The sequence below is a fragment of the Vigna umbellata genome, chromosome 6 (genome assembly GCF_029865625.1).
Source record: "Vigna umbellata cultivar VRB3 chromosome 6, Vumbellata_1.0, whole genome shotgun sequence".
In the NCBI taxonomy this organism is placed as follows: Eukaryota; Viridiplantae; Streptophyta; class Magnoliopsida; order Fabales; family Fabaceae; genus Vigna; species Vigna umbellata.
Genome location: NC_142170.1, coordinates 10,005,953 through 10,021,336, shown reverse-complemented (window position 1 = coordinate 10,021,336; position 15,384 = coordinate 10,005,953). Strand labels below are relative to the sequence as shown.

The 15,384-nt window shown below is 35.5% G+C and overlaps 2 protein-coding genes and 1 pseudogene across 2 annotated transcripts; 1 reads left to right on the top strand and 2 right to left on the bottom strand.

Moving 5' to 3' along the window:
* The first annotated feature begins 838 nt into the window (after positions 1-838).
* On the top strand, positions 839-2,016 carry LOC124833492 (pentatricopeptide repeat-containing protein At1g03540 pseudogene; annotated as a pseudogene).
* A 138-nt stretch (positions 2,017-2,154) lies between these two features.
* Positions 2,155-4,026, bottom strand: PDE247 (Tetratricopeptide repeat (TPR)-like superfamily protein). The gene has a single exon (XM_047307986.2). It carries the CDS (start codon positions 3,772-3,774, stop codon positions 2,230-2,232), a length of 1,545 nt encoding a protein of 514 aa, XP_047163942.1. The 5' UTR covers positions 3,775-4,026; the 3' UTR covers positions 2,155-2,229.
* Positions 4,027-5,368: 1,342 nt separating this feature from the next.
* Positions 5,369-9,443, bottom strand: LOC124833490 (receptor protein kinase TMK1-like). Its single transcript, XM_047307985.2, has 3 exons — positions 9,140-9,443; positions 6,571-8,948; positions 5,369-6,208 (listed from the first exon to the last, which is right to left on the bottom strand). Exons 1-3 carry the CDS (start codon positions 9,151-9,153, stop codon positions 5,697-5,699), a joined length of 2,904 nt encoding a protein of 967 aa, XP_047163941.2. The 5' UTR covers positions 9,154-9,443; the 3' UTR covers positions 5,369-5,696.
* Positions 9,444-15,384: the final 5,941 nt, after the last annotated feature.

Sequence of the window (15,384 nt, the reverse complement as noted above, 5' to 3'; positions counted from 1 at the left end):
ATAATCTTATAAACGGATAAATGACACAAATATTATTATTCGCTTTTTGTGTTTGTTTTTGGATTTCATTTAGATTGTATGGTACGTTTTTTTATTTTGAATTATTTTTTGAGTTTAAAATCATTTTAGAATGAAATTTATTTAGATTTGAATTACAATGTAATTTTTTGAATTTAAAAAAAACTTGTAATTAAATGAGTCGACCCGTTTAACCCATTAATCTGTGGTGGGCCGGACTGAAATTGAAATTTTTCGGCTTACTAATAAATGAGCTAGGTTTTGACAACACTAATTTAGACTTATAATTATATAAATATTAATTAAGAGTGTAACTCTTTTTTAACCAATGCATAAAAACATGAAAAAAAATGTAACTTTTTTTTAACTTGCAATCTCGTGAAGAAAGTGTTAAATTTTATATATAACTACTTATCTATGTTAAAACAATTAAATAGTTAATATTAAAACATTAAATAAAATATAATTAACTTATTTACATTTTTATAATTTATTTTAATATATTTTAACTTGAATATTTCTTTATAGTTTTTATTATTCTTCCCTTAAAATGACATAACTAATGGAAATAAACCATTTGGATTATGTTTTCCTTCTTTTCAATGAGTTGAACACAAATATTTTTTACCTAAACTTATAGCCTTTAATTTGAAACATAAAATGAATGTAAATGTTTAAAAAAAAGTAATTGGAATTAGGATTAGGTTAGCATATGGTTGACAATGATTTAAGAAGGGTAGATTCTTAATACAAGAGAGAGAGGTTAAAGGGTGATAGAAATTATTTCTGTGTGATATTGTATCTTTTAACATAAATCGTAATTTCAAATTGTTAACATGAGAAACTGGTTTGGTTGAGATGTTAAGGGGAAGACTTGGATCTTCTGCACAAAAGTACGCGGTGGGTTCGCATTACTTGCTGTTTTCAACTTTTAGCTCACATCATCTGCATAATATTATATAAAGTTCATGGTGTATTTGTTAAGATGATGGCTAATAGTCGCGAACTCGTGCCTCTCTACAGTACACTTCTCGACGCTTGCTCTTCAGCGAAGCACTTGAAGAATATAAAACAAATTCATGCGATGACCATCAAATTAGGCATTTCAAGCAATGACTTCATTAGAAGCAAGCTTGTGTCTTCCTACGCTTGCTGTGCTCAATTGCACGAAGCCAATATCATCTTCTCCTTCACCATTCGCCAACCCACTTTTCTTTTCAACTCTCTCATCAGAGCAAATTCATCTCTCGGCTTTTTCGCTCGATCCCTTTCCATCTTTCACGACATGGTGCTTGCTCACAAGCCCTTTGATCGTCACACGTTACCTGTGGTGCTGAAATCTTGCGCTGGTTTATCGGCTCTGCGGCTTGGGCAACAGGTCCATGGGGCTGTTTTGATTAATGGGTTTGGCTTGGACTTGGCAAATTCTAATGCTTTGGTAAACATGTATGCCAAGTGCGGGGATTTGGTTAGTGCGCGCAAGGTGTTTGATAGAATGTGGCAAAGGAACGAGATTACGTTTTCAACCATGATGAAGGGTTATGGAATGCATGGGAAGTGTGAGGAGGTGTTCGAACTGTTTGATAAATTGGTGGACGCAGGGGAGAGGCCTGATGGTGTGACTTTTACTACGGTTTTGAGTGCGTGTAGTCATGGTGGGTTAATAGACAAGGGGAGAGAATATTTTGAGATGATGGAGGTAAGGTTTGGAATGAAACCTGAGCTGCACCATTATACGTGCATGGTGGATATGTTGGGGAGGGTTGGTCAGGTTGAGGAAGCAGAGAAGTTAATTTGGAGAATGGAGGTTAAGCCTGATCAGGTTTTGTGGCGTGCCTTGCTGGCAGCTTGTAAAACTCATGGGAAGGTTGAGGTGGCTGAGAGAGTAGCAGAGAGGGTTTATGGAAAGGAACTTAGTATTGCATCTTAATTAAAAAATTTTGTACGTGGATTTTGTTCATCAGAGAATGCATGCAGCTTAAGGATAAGCATTTTCCAGTCTTGCATGGCCATACTTTAGATATTGTGTACATTCTTTCATATATATTCAATATTTTTTATGGCCTTTAATATGAGACGCAATAACCAGTGTCTTCCAAATTTTGTCCCAGTTTATAAACAGTTTGAACTGGTATATGTAGTTACAAAAGAGAGAGCACATTTGTATAATCGGTTACTTTCTTGAACTGAACTAATACGTCTGTTACAAAATTAATCGTCCTCGTAACATTCTTTTCCAGAGAAATCTGGAACATAGCCACATAATTGCAGCTCAAAAGACAAAAGTTTCAATGCTGCGTAAATATGATCTTTCTCTTCATGAGATTTATCTCCAGCCACAAATTTGTGAATGCTGGAGTCAATCTCAATAGAACTAAACCCTGGTATCTTTTGTATCCCACGTTCCTTCATTCTCCTCCTAACCTTGCTCGCGCCATCCCACTTTCCAACTGCTGCATATATGTTAGAAAGAAGCACATAATTGGAATCTTTCCCTGGGTCCAATTCAATAAGATATTTCATGACATTTTCAGCCAACCCAATGTTCCCCTGAGTCCTACAAGCTGCGAGCAGTGACCCCAAAACAACTTCATTTGGCCTCATGGGCATATTCTTCAAAACATTCCATGCCTCCTCTAACCTCCCAGCTCTACTATAGAGATCAACTAAACAACCATAATGCTCGATTCTAGGCGAAATCCTACGAACTCTCCTCATATTTTCAAAGATTTTGAGTCCCTCGTTAATTAAGCCTGCATGACTACACGCCGTTAGAGCACCTGTGTAGCTGACTCCGTCTGGTTTGAACCCTTCCTCCTGCATTGAATTGAAGTGATTCAGAGCCTCGTCCGCAAAACCATTAACTGCAAAACCCACAATGATTGAGTTCCACGTCACTAAAGTTCTATTGGGCATTCTATCAAACACCTGACGAGCTAACTCTATGCATCCACATCGAGAATACATGTCTATCAAAGAGTTGGAAACTCTAACATTGTTCCTGAAAGCTTGTGTCATCACAAGTCGGTGCACCCACAAGCCAAGACCGAGTGTGCCCAAGTTCGCACACGCCGCAATAACAGCAATAATAGTCACATAATCATATTCTACCCCAGCTAGCTGCATTTCTCGAAAGCACTCCAGAGCTTCCTCGTGAAAATCCTTCTTCACAAAACCACCAATTAGGGCAGTCCAAGAGACAGCATTCTTCACAGGCAATTGATCAAACAATTGGAGGGCATCTTCAATTCTCCCATTCCTCATATACCCATTAATCATCGTGTTCCAAGACACCAAATTTCTGACACCCATTTGATTGAATGCCAACCTTGCGAAATCTACACGATCACATTTACCGTACATGTCAATCAACGCAGTCCCAACCATGACATCGTTCACGTGCAAGCCCAATTTGCACGCATGTGCATGTACGGCAGTTCCAAAGGAAATACTACTCTGCGAAGGATGATGAGCGCAAACAGAGAGGAGTGTGATGAGAGTGATATGATTAGGTTCAATGTTAGCTTCTCTCATGCGCACAAACTCGGAGGCAGCTTTAACGAAATGTCCACCTTTGCAATACTGAGCTATGGAAGATGTCCATGCTACAATGGGGTCAGCGTATTTTGTAGTGTGTTTTAGAGACAGGCTTTGATTGGTGTTGAAGTGTGTTTGATTTGGAACTGAAATTGGTGAAGATGGTTTTGGAGGGTGGGGAAGCTGAGTTGGCTTAATCGCGCACGCAGGAAGGATCATTCTTCTTGAGGATCATCAATTTTTTGAACAGTGCTTCTTCAAGCATATAAATAGTAGTTTTAGCTGTTGCATAATTTCACATTTGTGTGGAATGTTAACATTTGGAGTGTCCAAGAAAACTGAGGCACATGGGTTGACTCGCCCTTTTTTGAGCTAAAAGACTGAATTCTTGTTTAGCTGCACCCACCACACTAAATAGGTAAGGTGGATTGAGTTACTCTCATTTATTGTTGTTAAAAAGAAAGTTGTTGGATGGAGATAAGGAACTTAAAATTTGTATACAAATTACTTTTTCTATAATCTAAAATTAAATTATGCCTAAAACGTGTAGTTTTCACTGTTTTTATTTTAATTTTAGAAAGAGAATCAAGTAGTTGCACTAGAATGTTGTGTCATTACATTATTTATGTGAAGAAAACACTTTCATATAGTGTGTTGTGCATTATATTATCAAATGACAGAATACATGAAGTGGATCACAAAAATACATAATTAACAAAGCTTCAGACACGAGTGTGCATTGAAAGAGAAAATGTATCAAAAGTTTGACAAAAGAAATTACGGATACTTCCAAAGAAACAAGCTCATCCAACTTAGTATTCAAACTTAAATCACCTCTGTAGTTGCTCCTTAAAACTAAAAACATACTAAAAATGTAACATTAACGTAGATAGTCCAAAAATTTCTAAGAATTCTGAACGTTGATGGATTTGGCAAGAATCAAATGTCATCAAAGAGAAAGAGTTTAAGTATTAGTATGGCAAATGAGTAAAGCTCAAATCATTAAAGAGCAGTTGCAGTTGAGTTCCTTAAAACCAAAAATAGTTTTATCTATCAAACAACTTTATCAATGTGATTCCACGACTGAAGGAGTCTGCTGTAACATTAAAGGAGAAAATTACCAGTAGAAAAACCAGGAAATTATCTTATCACATTAGTTAAGCAAGTTTTGATAAGAAAAACGTACGACTCTATTTTCTTGTGGCAAGTAATAGCATAACAGAGACTGGCCTCTATAATGAAGTTTATTAATTTCAAAACTTAAAAGAAGATTGCATAGCCAATGGAATAAACAAGGACTTTGAACACAAACCACAGTAAAGCAAGCCTATTATGAGGCTGAGAGAAACAAGGAAGTCGTGCTAGCCAGGTAGCTAAGAGATGCATTGCAAAAGTAGCAGCTGCTAGCTACAATAAAGACAGACAAGAAAATAAGAATTCTCAAGCATAGAAGCTTCTATGAATTCTTAAGTTATAGTTTGTTTTCACCATATTGTACATTTTAGAATTCAAGTAATTGAAAGTCACAGAAGAGGAATGATTGAATTTTCCTGAATTGAACTCTATTTCTCTCCCATAAAATCCCTCACTGTTGAAACTCAGTCTCTCCTCAGTATGAACACAACAAATTTCAAGTGACAAATCTGACAAATTCCTAGCCTTTTGTTATCTATCAAAAGGCTTCACCCCTCTTTGGATTGATATAACATAGGGAAAGATTCAATGAGAAGAAAAGGCACAAAAGAGGCTACCAAGACTTCATGTGCCTAAAAATGTGTCACCATATTTAATTTATCAATGCAGGTGGAAAATATCATGGATAAATTGTTCTGCTAAGCATTTCAATGATAACACCTCCCATAATAAGATGGATGGGATAACAACATAGATGAATGTGACTTGTTACACAGAATCATTACTATCACGTAGAAATTGGTGTTCTTGTATATAAGACAAAATAAAGAGAAAACATGTATAACTTATCTACATCTTCCTATGGTATTTTAATGTCCAAAAACAGAACAAAATCCAGAGACATGATTTTTGCCTCTTGGCTGAAGAAACAGACGTGGTGAATCCAAGTGAATTTGAATAAGGATACAACAACAGGATCCATAAATTGCACTAAATAAGCCTAAAGATCATCTTGCATCAGCAGAAGTAAAAGAGTCTGCAAACCCAGTAGGCCTGGCTGCAATACTGCTTCTGCTGTTGTCAAGACTAGAAGCATAGCTGAACTCTTTGCTTTCTGCTTCCTTCCAAATCTGCAACATCTGAGGAAGTGGTCTTGTGTAGTCGATGCCAGAGTAGCAGTCTAATTCATCATCAACTGGTTGCCATTTTTCCACTAATGCTGATAGGACATTGACTGCATGACCCATATCTGGCCTATGATGTGCTTCCCTTGCAGTGCAATGTCCAGCAAGTTCAGCTACAATAGTTATGCTGTCAAAAGTTTCTTCAGATGCTTCCACAACTGGATCAATGGCAGCCATAAGCTTCTCCTTGCTTGATTTAATTCGCCAAAACCATTCAGCCAAGTACCGGCTCTCCTCTGGTCGGCTCTCATCAAGTGCCACAAGTCCAGTCAGAAGTTCCATCAAAACCACACCGTAGCTGAACACATCAACTTTTGTGGTGATTTTCCCCATCACTGAAACACATCGATACATAGTATGAAAAGCTAGGCAGGCAAATCAAACACACTGATATGATAAAACGTCACACATTGCAATGGTATGACCAACTGTTAGATGAGTGACACAAGTACCGCATTGCTTACAAATTTGAAACATTATGACATATAATTAGACATCATTCCTTGTTAACTTTTACTTTTTCAAATACAGACAGAAAGAGAGACCTCTTGCACACTACTAAGATGTTTTCATCTAAGAACAATGTAACTGAATATAAATTAACATACAGAGAGGGTATAATGATTCCATTTGGCAGTTATGCTAAATTTCTACATATACATCATGGCCAGAAGAGGTGATTTTAAGCAAGTCATACCTGCATATTCAGGGGCAAGGTATCCAAATGTCCCAGCAAGCTTGGTAACTACAGACTTCTCACTGTCTGGGGCATGCTTCACCAAACCAAAATCTGAAACTTTAGCTCGGAAATCATCACCCAATAAGATATTAGAAGACTTAAGATCTCGATGAATAAAAGTCTGACGGGCAAGACTGTGAAGGTATTCTATCCCTCTGGCAACATCTAGTGCTATTGCAAGCCTCTTTGACCAAGACAAAGGCTCCAGGTTCAAGCTTTTCCAATGAAAAAGATGCTGGCTTAGAGCTCCACGAGACATATATTCATAAACCAAAAGTCTTTCATTGCCTTCAATGGAATACCCCAACAAGGATACCAGATGGCGGTGCCGTACCTTGGAAAGAACAGCTATTTCTGCTTGAAACTCCTCTATTGCCTTACTGGTAATAACCCCATGCTCCATTCTCTTCACAGCTATTTTTGTCCCATCTTCAAGTTCCCCCCTGTAAACAGTCCCAAACCCTCCACGACCTAGTTCATTTTCTGAAGCAAATTCATTGGTAACCTTGCGTAGTACTTGTATAGAGATGACAAGGTTTCCATCCTCAATCATGTGAGAGTTTTGAGTTTCACCACTGATGTTACTCAGAGAACTTGTACCAGTCTTTGTAGACAAACTTCCAGTGGCGGTCGAAACTGCAATTTTAACTATGTTGTCTGGATCAGATGGATTGCGAGGGTGGACCACAATGGAACTTGGAGCATCTAAGGAGGCTTTTTTCTTCTTCCTACAACATAGCAAGAAATAAACAACCAAAAGTGCTACAAGAGTAAGCAATACAACTCCAGCCACTATTGCTGCTGTTTTGAATCTTTTCAATTCATTAGGCTTGGATTGATTTGCTCTTGAACTCTGATCTGGAATAGGTGGCTTATGAGAGGATGGAGGCTGTGATGGATCTTGTGGTGAAGGTGGGCTGTTAATGGGCATAGGACTGGGACTTCCTCCAGTTTTATTCAGAAGAAGGGGATTACCCGTGATAATAATCTTCAAATCATCATGAAAATTTGGAAATGGAGGCTCAAGATTGTTATTACTTAAATCCAACAACTCCAAAGATGTTAATTTGGTGAAATTAGTAGGAACAGAGCCGGTTATGTTATTTCCTGAAAGCCTAATTTGACGGAGTGAATCTAACTTAGCAAGTGAGGGACTTAGTGTACCATTTAGCTTGTGTCTAGGTAGATTGATAATAGATATCTCTGAGTTGGAATTGCAGCTCAATCCAAACCATGACCCTGTGCTGCGCGTGCAAGGTTCATCACCAGACCAATCAGAAACGAGAAATGAAGGGTAATTCATCTTATCTAGAAAATCCAGCAAAATAGTAACTTGATGGCCACATTCAAGTCCGGGCTCATTTTGACAAAATAAATTGTAATCATAAGAAACATTGGCAGCCTTAAATTTTGGTATTGGACCCATTAGCATGTTGTTATTTAACACAAGGATATCAAGATCCATAAGTGCCAGAGACTCTGGAATCAAGCCAACAAGTTGATTGCTATTGAGATTGAGTTCCTGCAAGGAAGTTAGATTTCCAATATTCTGAGGAATTGACCCAGTTAATCGGTTTCCATGTAGCCAAACCTGTCTAAGGAAAGGCATTGAAGCAATAACATCAATAGGACCACTCAACCCACCACCTTCTTGATTATTCAACCACAAAACCTGGATTGAAGACTGTGCAAAAGTTGCAGGTATGGCACCAGACAGCTTGTTACCTGAAAGCCTCAGATTTGTGAGAGATGGCAATGTGCCGAGAAAATCCGGTAACGGTCCAACCAAGTTACATTGCACCAGAGAAAGGTTGGTTAACTGCACTGATTTTTCCAAATCCATGGGAAACAACCATCCACTACTCATATTCAGTGGATTTTCTTCCAAAGACAAGACTCTAAGGCTGCTAAGCCCACTAAAGAAATCAGATGGAATTGAATCAAATTTATTGTAATCCAAGAAAGCAAATTCCAATTTGGATAATCCACTAAAAGAGGGCAACACCCCACTGAGGTTGTTGCGTTGAAGACCCAAATTGTAGAGTTCTGAGAGTTGGTTAAAGTTTTGAGGCAATGACCCTCTAAGACCAAGATTCTTTGCCTGAATCTGGTCGACTCTGTCTCCAGAACAGTACACGAAAGGCCATAAAGGAGGACCACAGGGATCATCTCCGTCCTCCGGCCACTTCAAAAGCTCAGGATTCTCCAACCCTTTTCTGAAATCATTCAAAACTTTGACATCATTTGGGTTTGTAGCACCAAAACTCACTGTGGCTATCAGACAAAAACAAAACAAGACGAAGACTTGTTCTATCTGAACACCTTCCATGGTTAGCCTAGTAAAACAGAAACAAAAAACAAAAGAGAGAATCAGTATACGAACTTTCCCAGTAAAATCAGAACCCCATTATATCAGAGGCCCAAATGAGAGACACTAGCCACAAGACTTAGAAAAATGACTAATGACAAGCTTAGAACTAGAACATGAGTGTGAATGTGAGAGTGCCTGCTTGGTAGTTACTCTTACCTATAGGTATGCATAAACAAAGAGTCTTTTGTTGAGAAAACGTTGAACGGATCAGGAAAATGAAGTTCCCAAAATTGAGAAAAAGACAGGAAGGAGAATGTGCCAATGTGGAATGTCTCTAACTTTTCACATTTTACGAAGGAAGGAAGGAACCCTAAACAAAGTGTCAGGCCACTTCACAAAGATTGTCCCTCTCCAAACCCTCTTTTCCTTTTCTTTTTTTTTTCCTTTTTCTTTTTGCCTCTTACCATTGGTTGGCCTATGATTTCTATTAAAAATTTGTGAGGCAGTAAAAAAGAAAGAACTTCACAATGATTTTGTCCCCCATGTTTTGATTAACTAGTAGCAAATGGATGACATGTAGAATCATGTGGGCTTGGAATTTCATTCATTGAAAAAAGATTATCTTTCTAATATTTTATACATTTCCAGTCAACTGCATCGTATTTCCATATTTCATAAATAAATGAATTTAGTGCTCAAATTTTAAACAACAGACAAACTTATTTTTCCATCTTTAAACATTCCCAATATTTATAAAATTAAAAGATTTGATCTTTATAAAGTTTAAAGCTCAAATTCCATACAAAAAATAGAATCTTTGTTCTCATTTAACTGAACTACTAATCCAAAAAAAAAAAAAGCTTTTTTATCTGGTATTCACAGTTTTGTTGGTTAAATCATAGCAAAAATGTTAACACTGTGAAGGCAACTGAAGTTGTAGTGAGAGTAGAAACAAGATCTAAGGTTGAAGGTAACATATGCTGTGAGGTTTGAGGAACCTGGTGATGTTGCAGAACCAATGGTTTTGTTTTGTCGGCATGCAAAATTGAAAGACAAAACCAAAGGAGTGGGTCCTATATTTAGGAAAGTTCCATAGATTGTGGTGGCGGGTCAATTTAGGAAAGTGTTCCGCTAATGTCGGTATGTGATTTTTCTAACAAAGATCTACACTCATCCTTTCAAACATGAGTATGTTTGTTTGATTAAACTTTCCATATAAATTAGTTATTGAAAAGAACATTATCTCCTCTTACATAATTTTTTTATGAATATTTGATAGAAATATATATTTTTTTAAATTAAATATTTGAAGACTTATATACATTTTTCATTCAAATATAAGTATGTTCGTTTGATTAATTTTTTTCATAATAATTAGTTATTGAGAAATTTATCTCCTCTTATGTCATTTCTTTATGAACATTTGATAGAAAATATAATTTTTAAAATTAAATATTTGAAGACTTATATACATTTTTCAATTTCTTATTTATATAAATTTTCTACCTAAAAGTTCTATCATCACGTGCACTCATCTTTCAAAACATTACCCATAATTATTAAGTTTCTTCAAAAAAGAAATTCATAAAAGTTTCAAAAAAAAGTTTAAAAAAATGTAAAGAATTGTCTTGTCATTTCTTATGTAGTAAGACGAAACAATAAACTACATAGATGAAAATGAAAAATATTTTAAAGACTAAATATAAATATAATAATTTTTTTTAGTAAAAGTTCAACTTAAAAATATCTAGATTTATTAAACATTAAATATTTAATTAAACCTTTGTAGATGTCAATGATATGGGTGCATTATTGGTCATAGAATTAATTAGGACATTAACTTGCTAGGACTGAAGAATGACCCACTTACAATAAATTAACTCATGCACTGTTTAAATGTGTCTCTATTATGTTGTTTGGAATAAAGACCTACACATGCATATGCTAATGGAAGTTTATTCTAAGTGAGAAGAAAGAGAATTTTGAACCACAGCACATGATATTGTAATTTAAGCAGAGGTTGGAGTTAATTAGAGAATTTGCACATAAATATTGGAGAATGGAATTTGGGATTTTATATTCATTAGACATTGGTTATTTCAACTTTGAATTTGGTATTCCTAAAGCATATTACTTGACTTTGGTTAAGTTTTGGTATCTTATGCTAATAAAGCACTATTGCATAGCAAATAGCTTCAAAGTATAATGTTATTATTAAAAGAATGTTGGTTAAGGAATTTCAGCAACAATATAGATTTAAGCAAAATAAAGTCATACCAATTTTCACCCACTTTCCGCGGCGTCAATTGGCATAATTTTCTAAGCCTAACTTCAAATGTCTGTTTTACTTTACATTAAAGTGGACTTCGTTTGTTGATGCCTTTTTCATATTCACTCAAAAGTTCTTATGCTTATGTTTCTTTCTGGTGAATTTATCCTTTTTCTTTCTTCACATAATCATGTTTTATGAAATATTTAAAAATCTATAGATAAAATAATTTTATAATATATAAATGTGTGTAAAGTTTTTTTTAATGGTTAATTTTGTGGAATTAAATTATATTTTAAATTTCTTGAATTGAACCTCTAACATCAGATAGAAATAAAATAGATTTATAATATATTAATTTATAAGTGGGTGGATAATCAAAATCCATTTTTTCAGACATCATGTCAAAACAAACTAACACTACTACAGAATTGATCATAGATAGCGCTCAATAGATAGCGTTTTTTTAAATAAGCGCTATCTATTAATGCACGGAACAATAGATAGCGCTTATTTAAAAAAACGTTATCTAAACCTATGACCATAGATAGCGCTTTTAAAAAAAAACACTGTCTATAAATAATTAATATTATCTTTTTTATTCATAATTTAAAATAAGCTAAAAGATAGCGTTTGTTTTAAAAAACGCGGTCTATTTCAACACAATAGATAGCGTTATTTGAAACAGCTGCGTGCTCTTTTACATTTCTCTTTGGGAGCTTCTTTCAAAATTTCCCTCGTTTTCTAAATTTTCAGTTTCGCTTCGTTTAGATTCATCAAACCCATTCCCCCAAATTTGACTTCGTATTTGCCCCCAAATTTCAGTTCGTATTTGCCCCCAAATTTTAAAAAACCTATCACAATATCTCCTAAATCACATTTTCGCGTTCCCTCTACAACCACATTTTCCCTCTTCACAATTCTAATTTCTCTTCCCTGCATCGCAATCTCGAATCTCTCCAGAAGCTTCTTCTCACCAAAGCCATCTTCATCGACGAAGACACGTTCTCCAAAGCCTTCCTTACCGCTGACCAAGCCCGCTCCATCAAACTGCTCCAGCAACGAGTTGAGACATTGGAGAGAGAGGTTGACTCTGCCATCACCGCTGCCGCTCGTCCTCGCTCTGAGAAACGACAAGCTGAGGCCGCTCAGAAAGTCGCCGACTTGCACGCATTGGAGAGCTGGAAAGCGTTAAAAAATGAAAGCGCAATGGTGAGACCCACTCACATGGCTTTGGCATTTTCATATTATAAAGCACTCGCTCACTCCATATACAGACATCATCACAGTGACCTTAAACGACATTGTTTCGATCCAAGATGTCAGTCACGTCACGCCTAGATCTTCTCTTGTTCCACCATGCCAAACCCTAGGCTCCACCAAGCAATGCGGGATTTATCGGGAGAGGGTTAGCGTAAAGGTGCCAAACGAAGAAAATGCTTGTTTTCGTTTTCGTCGTTGTTGTCACCTTCATCTCCCTCTAGGAGTTTTGCTAGTGCCACGACCACGTTTACACGTTCACCACGACCACCTCTAGGAGTTTTTATTTAAATTGATTAATAATTTCTTTATAATAATTTAGTTATCAGTTTAATGAAGTGACAATGACTTAAGGTTTGAATTTTGAATGAGATTGGCCATGTTTAGAAAGAAGAAATTACTATTTAGATGTGAATAATGTTTGAGTTTGATCATTCTTTGTTAATGATTTCGGTGATGTTACGAATTTTTGTCAGTAATGTGTTTTGGAGATTGGTTTCTGGTTTTCTTTAACCTTTTCTTTTTCTTCTGGAGATTCATACGACAATTGAAATAGGACATCGGGAGTGAAGTTCATGGTGGCGCTTGATACCGGAAGTGACCTGTTCTGGGTACCCTGTGATTGCACAAGATGTGTTGCTACTGATAGCCCAACCTTTGCTTCGGTACGTTTTATTTTCCTTTTTTTTGTGACCGAAATGAAGTTGTTCCTATAGTATATTGTAGTTGATTGTAGGGTTTTTCTCTAATTGTCTTTTTAAGGGCATGTTGCAACCAGGACACTTCTTTAAACATTGCATTGAATAAATGATTTTATTATTAGAAGAAATGTATCTAGTTAGATGCGTGTGTGGTGTAGTGGGGTTTTGGTTGATCTATTTTTCATATCGAGTGTTTTGTTGCTTTATTTGTTTTATTTGATAAAGATTTTATTTGAGTGCCTTGTGTTTACGGTGGGTTGAAATGTTGATTGAAAACTAGAATGTCATTACACATTGGGTGATTGTATGTTTTATTGAAATGTAGTGTAAATGTGAGTGGTTTGAGTCGCACTTGATGAATTATGTAATTTATGTTAAATTCCATCAAGTTTGGTGTTGATGAAATGGTAAGTAGTTTGTGTTTGGGTTCTAGAAATTTTCATTATATGCTCTGTTTGGCCTGTTCATAAACTGATTTGGGAAAAGGGTATAGTGACGTTGAATCTATCAAGTGAAAGAGAGAGAGTGGGGGAAGTGGTTCTGTGATCTTGTTGGAAGTTTAGACGTCTTAGAACTTACTAGAATTTAAGTGCAATGCTTATTAATGGGTTTGAGTCTTTTTTTTCTTATTTCCTAGATGTTTCACGTGACTATATCTTTGGTTGTTTAAGTGCAGCCAGCATATGATGCCTTTATGTTTTCCTTCGGAGGAGTTATCTGTTTGGACTAAAGTATGGTTGAAAACTAGTAATAGGTTGGCGGAAAGTGGTTACAAGTCTGATTCATAGTATGTTGATTTAAAATGAATAATCTTATTATCCGATACATGCTTAATTGAACTAGATTAGGTTGTCTTAATTTATTAAATCTAAGAATAACAGTAATCATCTTATCTTCAATCTGTTTAATAACCATAACCTCAATGTGTTTTGATATGTGTTAACTGATTTAGATTTCATAAGTTAAGTAATGGGTTAATGAATTAGGTGCATTATTTTAAAAAGTTCAGACTGTATCTCCTGGTGCATGGGGAATACAATATTTTAGTACAAAATTGGTCACAATATCTCTACATCTTTACTATGACCGTGCATATAGGCCATGCTTCATAGTACTGCAGATCCTTTATGTTTTTCCCTTGAATCTTTATACCAAATCATACAACTAGCCTCAAGGTGCATCATTGTTCAACTTCAACATTTCGCTTTTTCTTTTCTTTAAAACAAAAATTCGATGGCAGAAGTGGGACAATCCTCTTCTCTTTGTTTACAATCATCTTCTCTTTGTTTATTCATTACAAGACTTTATTCTGACCAAGGCTTGGTCTTAGTCTAGTTACGGTAATAACTTTGTCCTAGTTCTAGCACCATTTCAATCAATTAAATATCTTCATTTAGTTACGGTAATAACTTTGTCCTTTAACATTTTTATATTTGTAACATACTGAATAATTACTACTGTTATACTAATAAAAGAACAGTATAAAATTATTTGTTTTGATGGAGTTAAATACATTAATTAAATTTATTGAATAACTATACAAATTGGAAATTATATGAAAAATTCAATTATTTATAAATATCAATGTTAATTGTGCTTACTTGTATAGTTATCCTCGAGTGAAACATTTTTAAGTGCTAGCTTTCTAATATGTGGAAGGTCAAAAACATTCTTACATTCTAGATATGCAAGTTTTGTGTCTTGTCCCCTGCTTTGTTTCTCAATTAAAAACGTTGTATTTGCAAGGATATATGTATAATTGTTACAGTTATTAGTTAATGGAGTTGGACTGAAAATTCACGTGCGGGTATGGTCTTTAATTTAAAAAAAAAATTGAATGTGTTATGATGTTAAATGCTTGATGGATGGATGTGGGGTGCTGTTGTTTAGTTAATTTTAAAGATTTTGGCATACTTTATATGTTATGTTCAAGTATTCCAGTTGTTCATATAGTTGTTGTGCATTCATTTCTAATATGTTCAAAAAACCATTGATTGTGTTTAAGTGGTTTAAGGCTTTTTGAGTATTGGTTGTTGATACATACATATATCCATTACCATGGGTAATGTGCTTAACTTTATATTAAACGCTGTTGTATATTGGAATAGAGCTATTTGGATTTTCATGTGTGGGTTAAACTGATTTGGTGTATTGAGTGAATGTCACGGTCTTGAATTTGATGCTGATATTTTTCAAAGGTTCTACTTTTGTTGGCAGCATTTGTAATGTGA

Excerpts from the sequence above, each read along its gene's own strand:
- LOC124833490 (XM_047307985.2), bottom strand. Across the intron at positions 6,209-6,570 it reads CCTTGCCCCTGAATATGCAG|TGATGGGGAAAATCACCACA; the intron begins GTATGACTTGCT and ends GATGTGTTTCAG.
- PDE247 (XM_047307986.2), bottom strand. The coding sequence starts at position 3,774 with ATGATCCTTCCTGCGTGCGCGATTAAGCCAACTCAGCTTCCCCACCCT.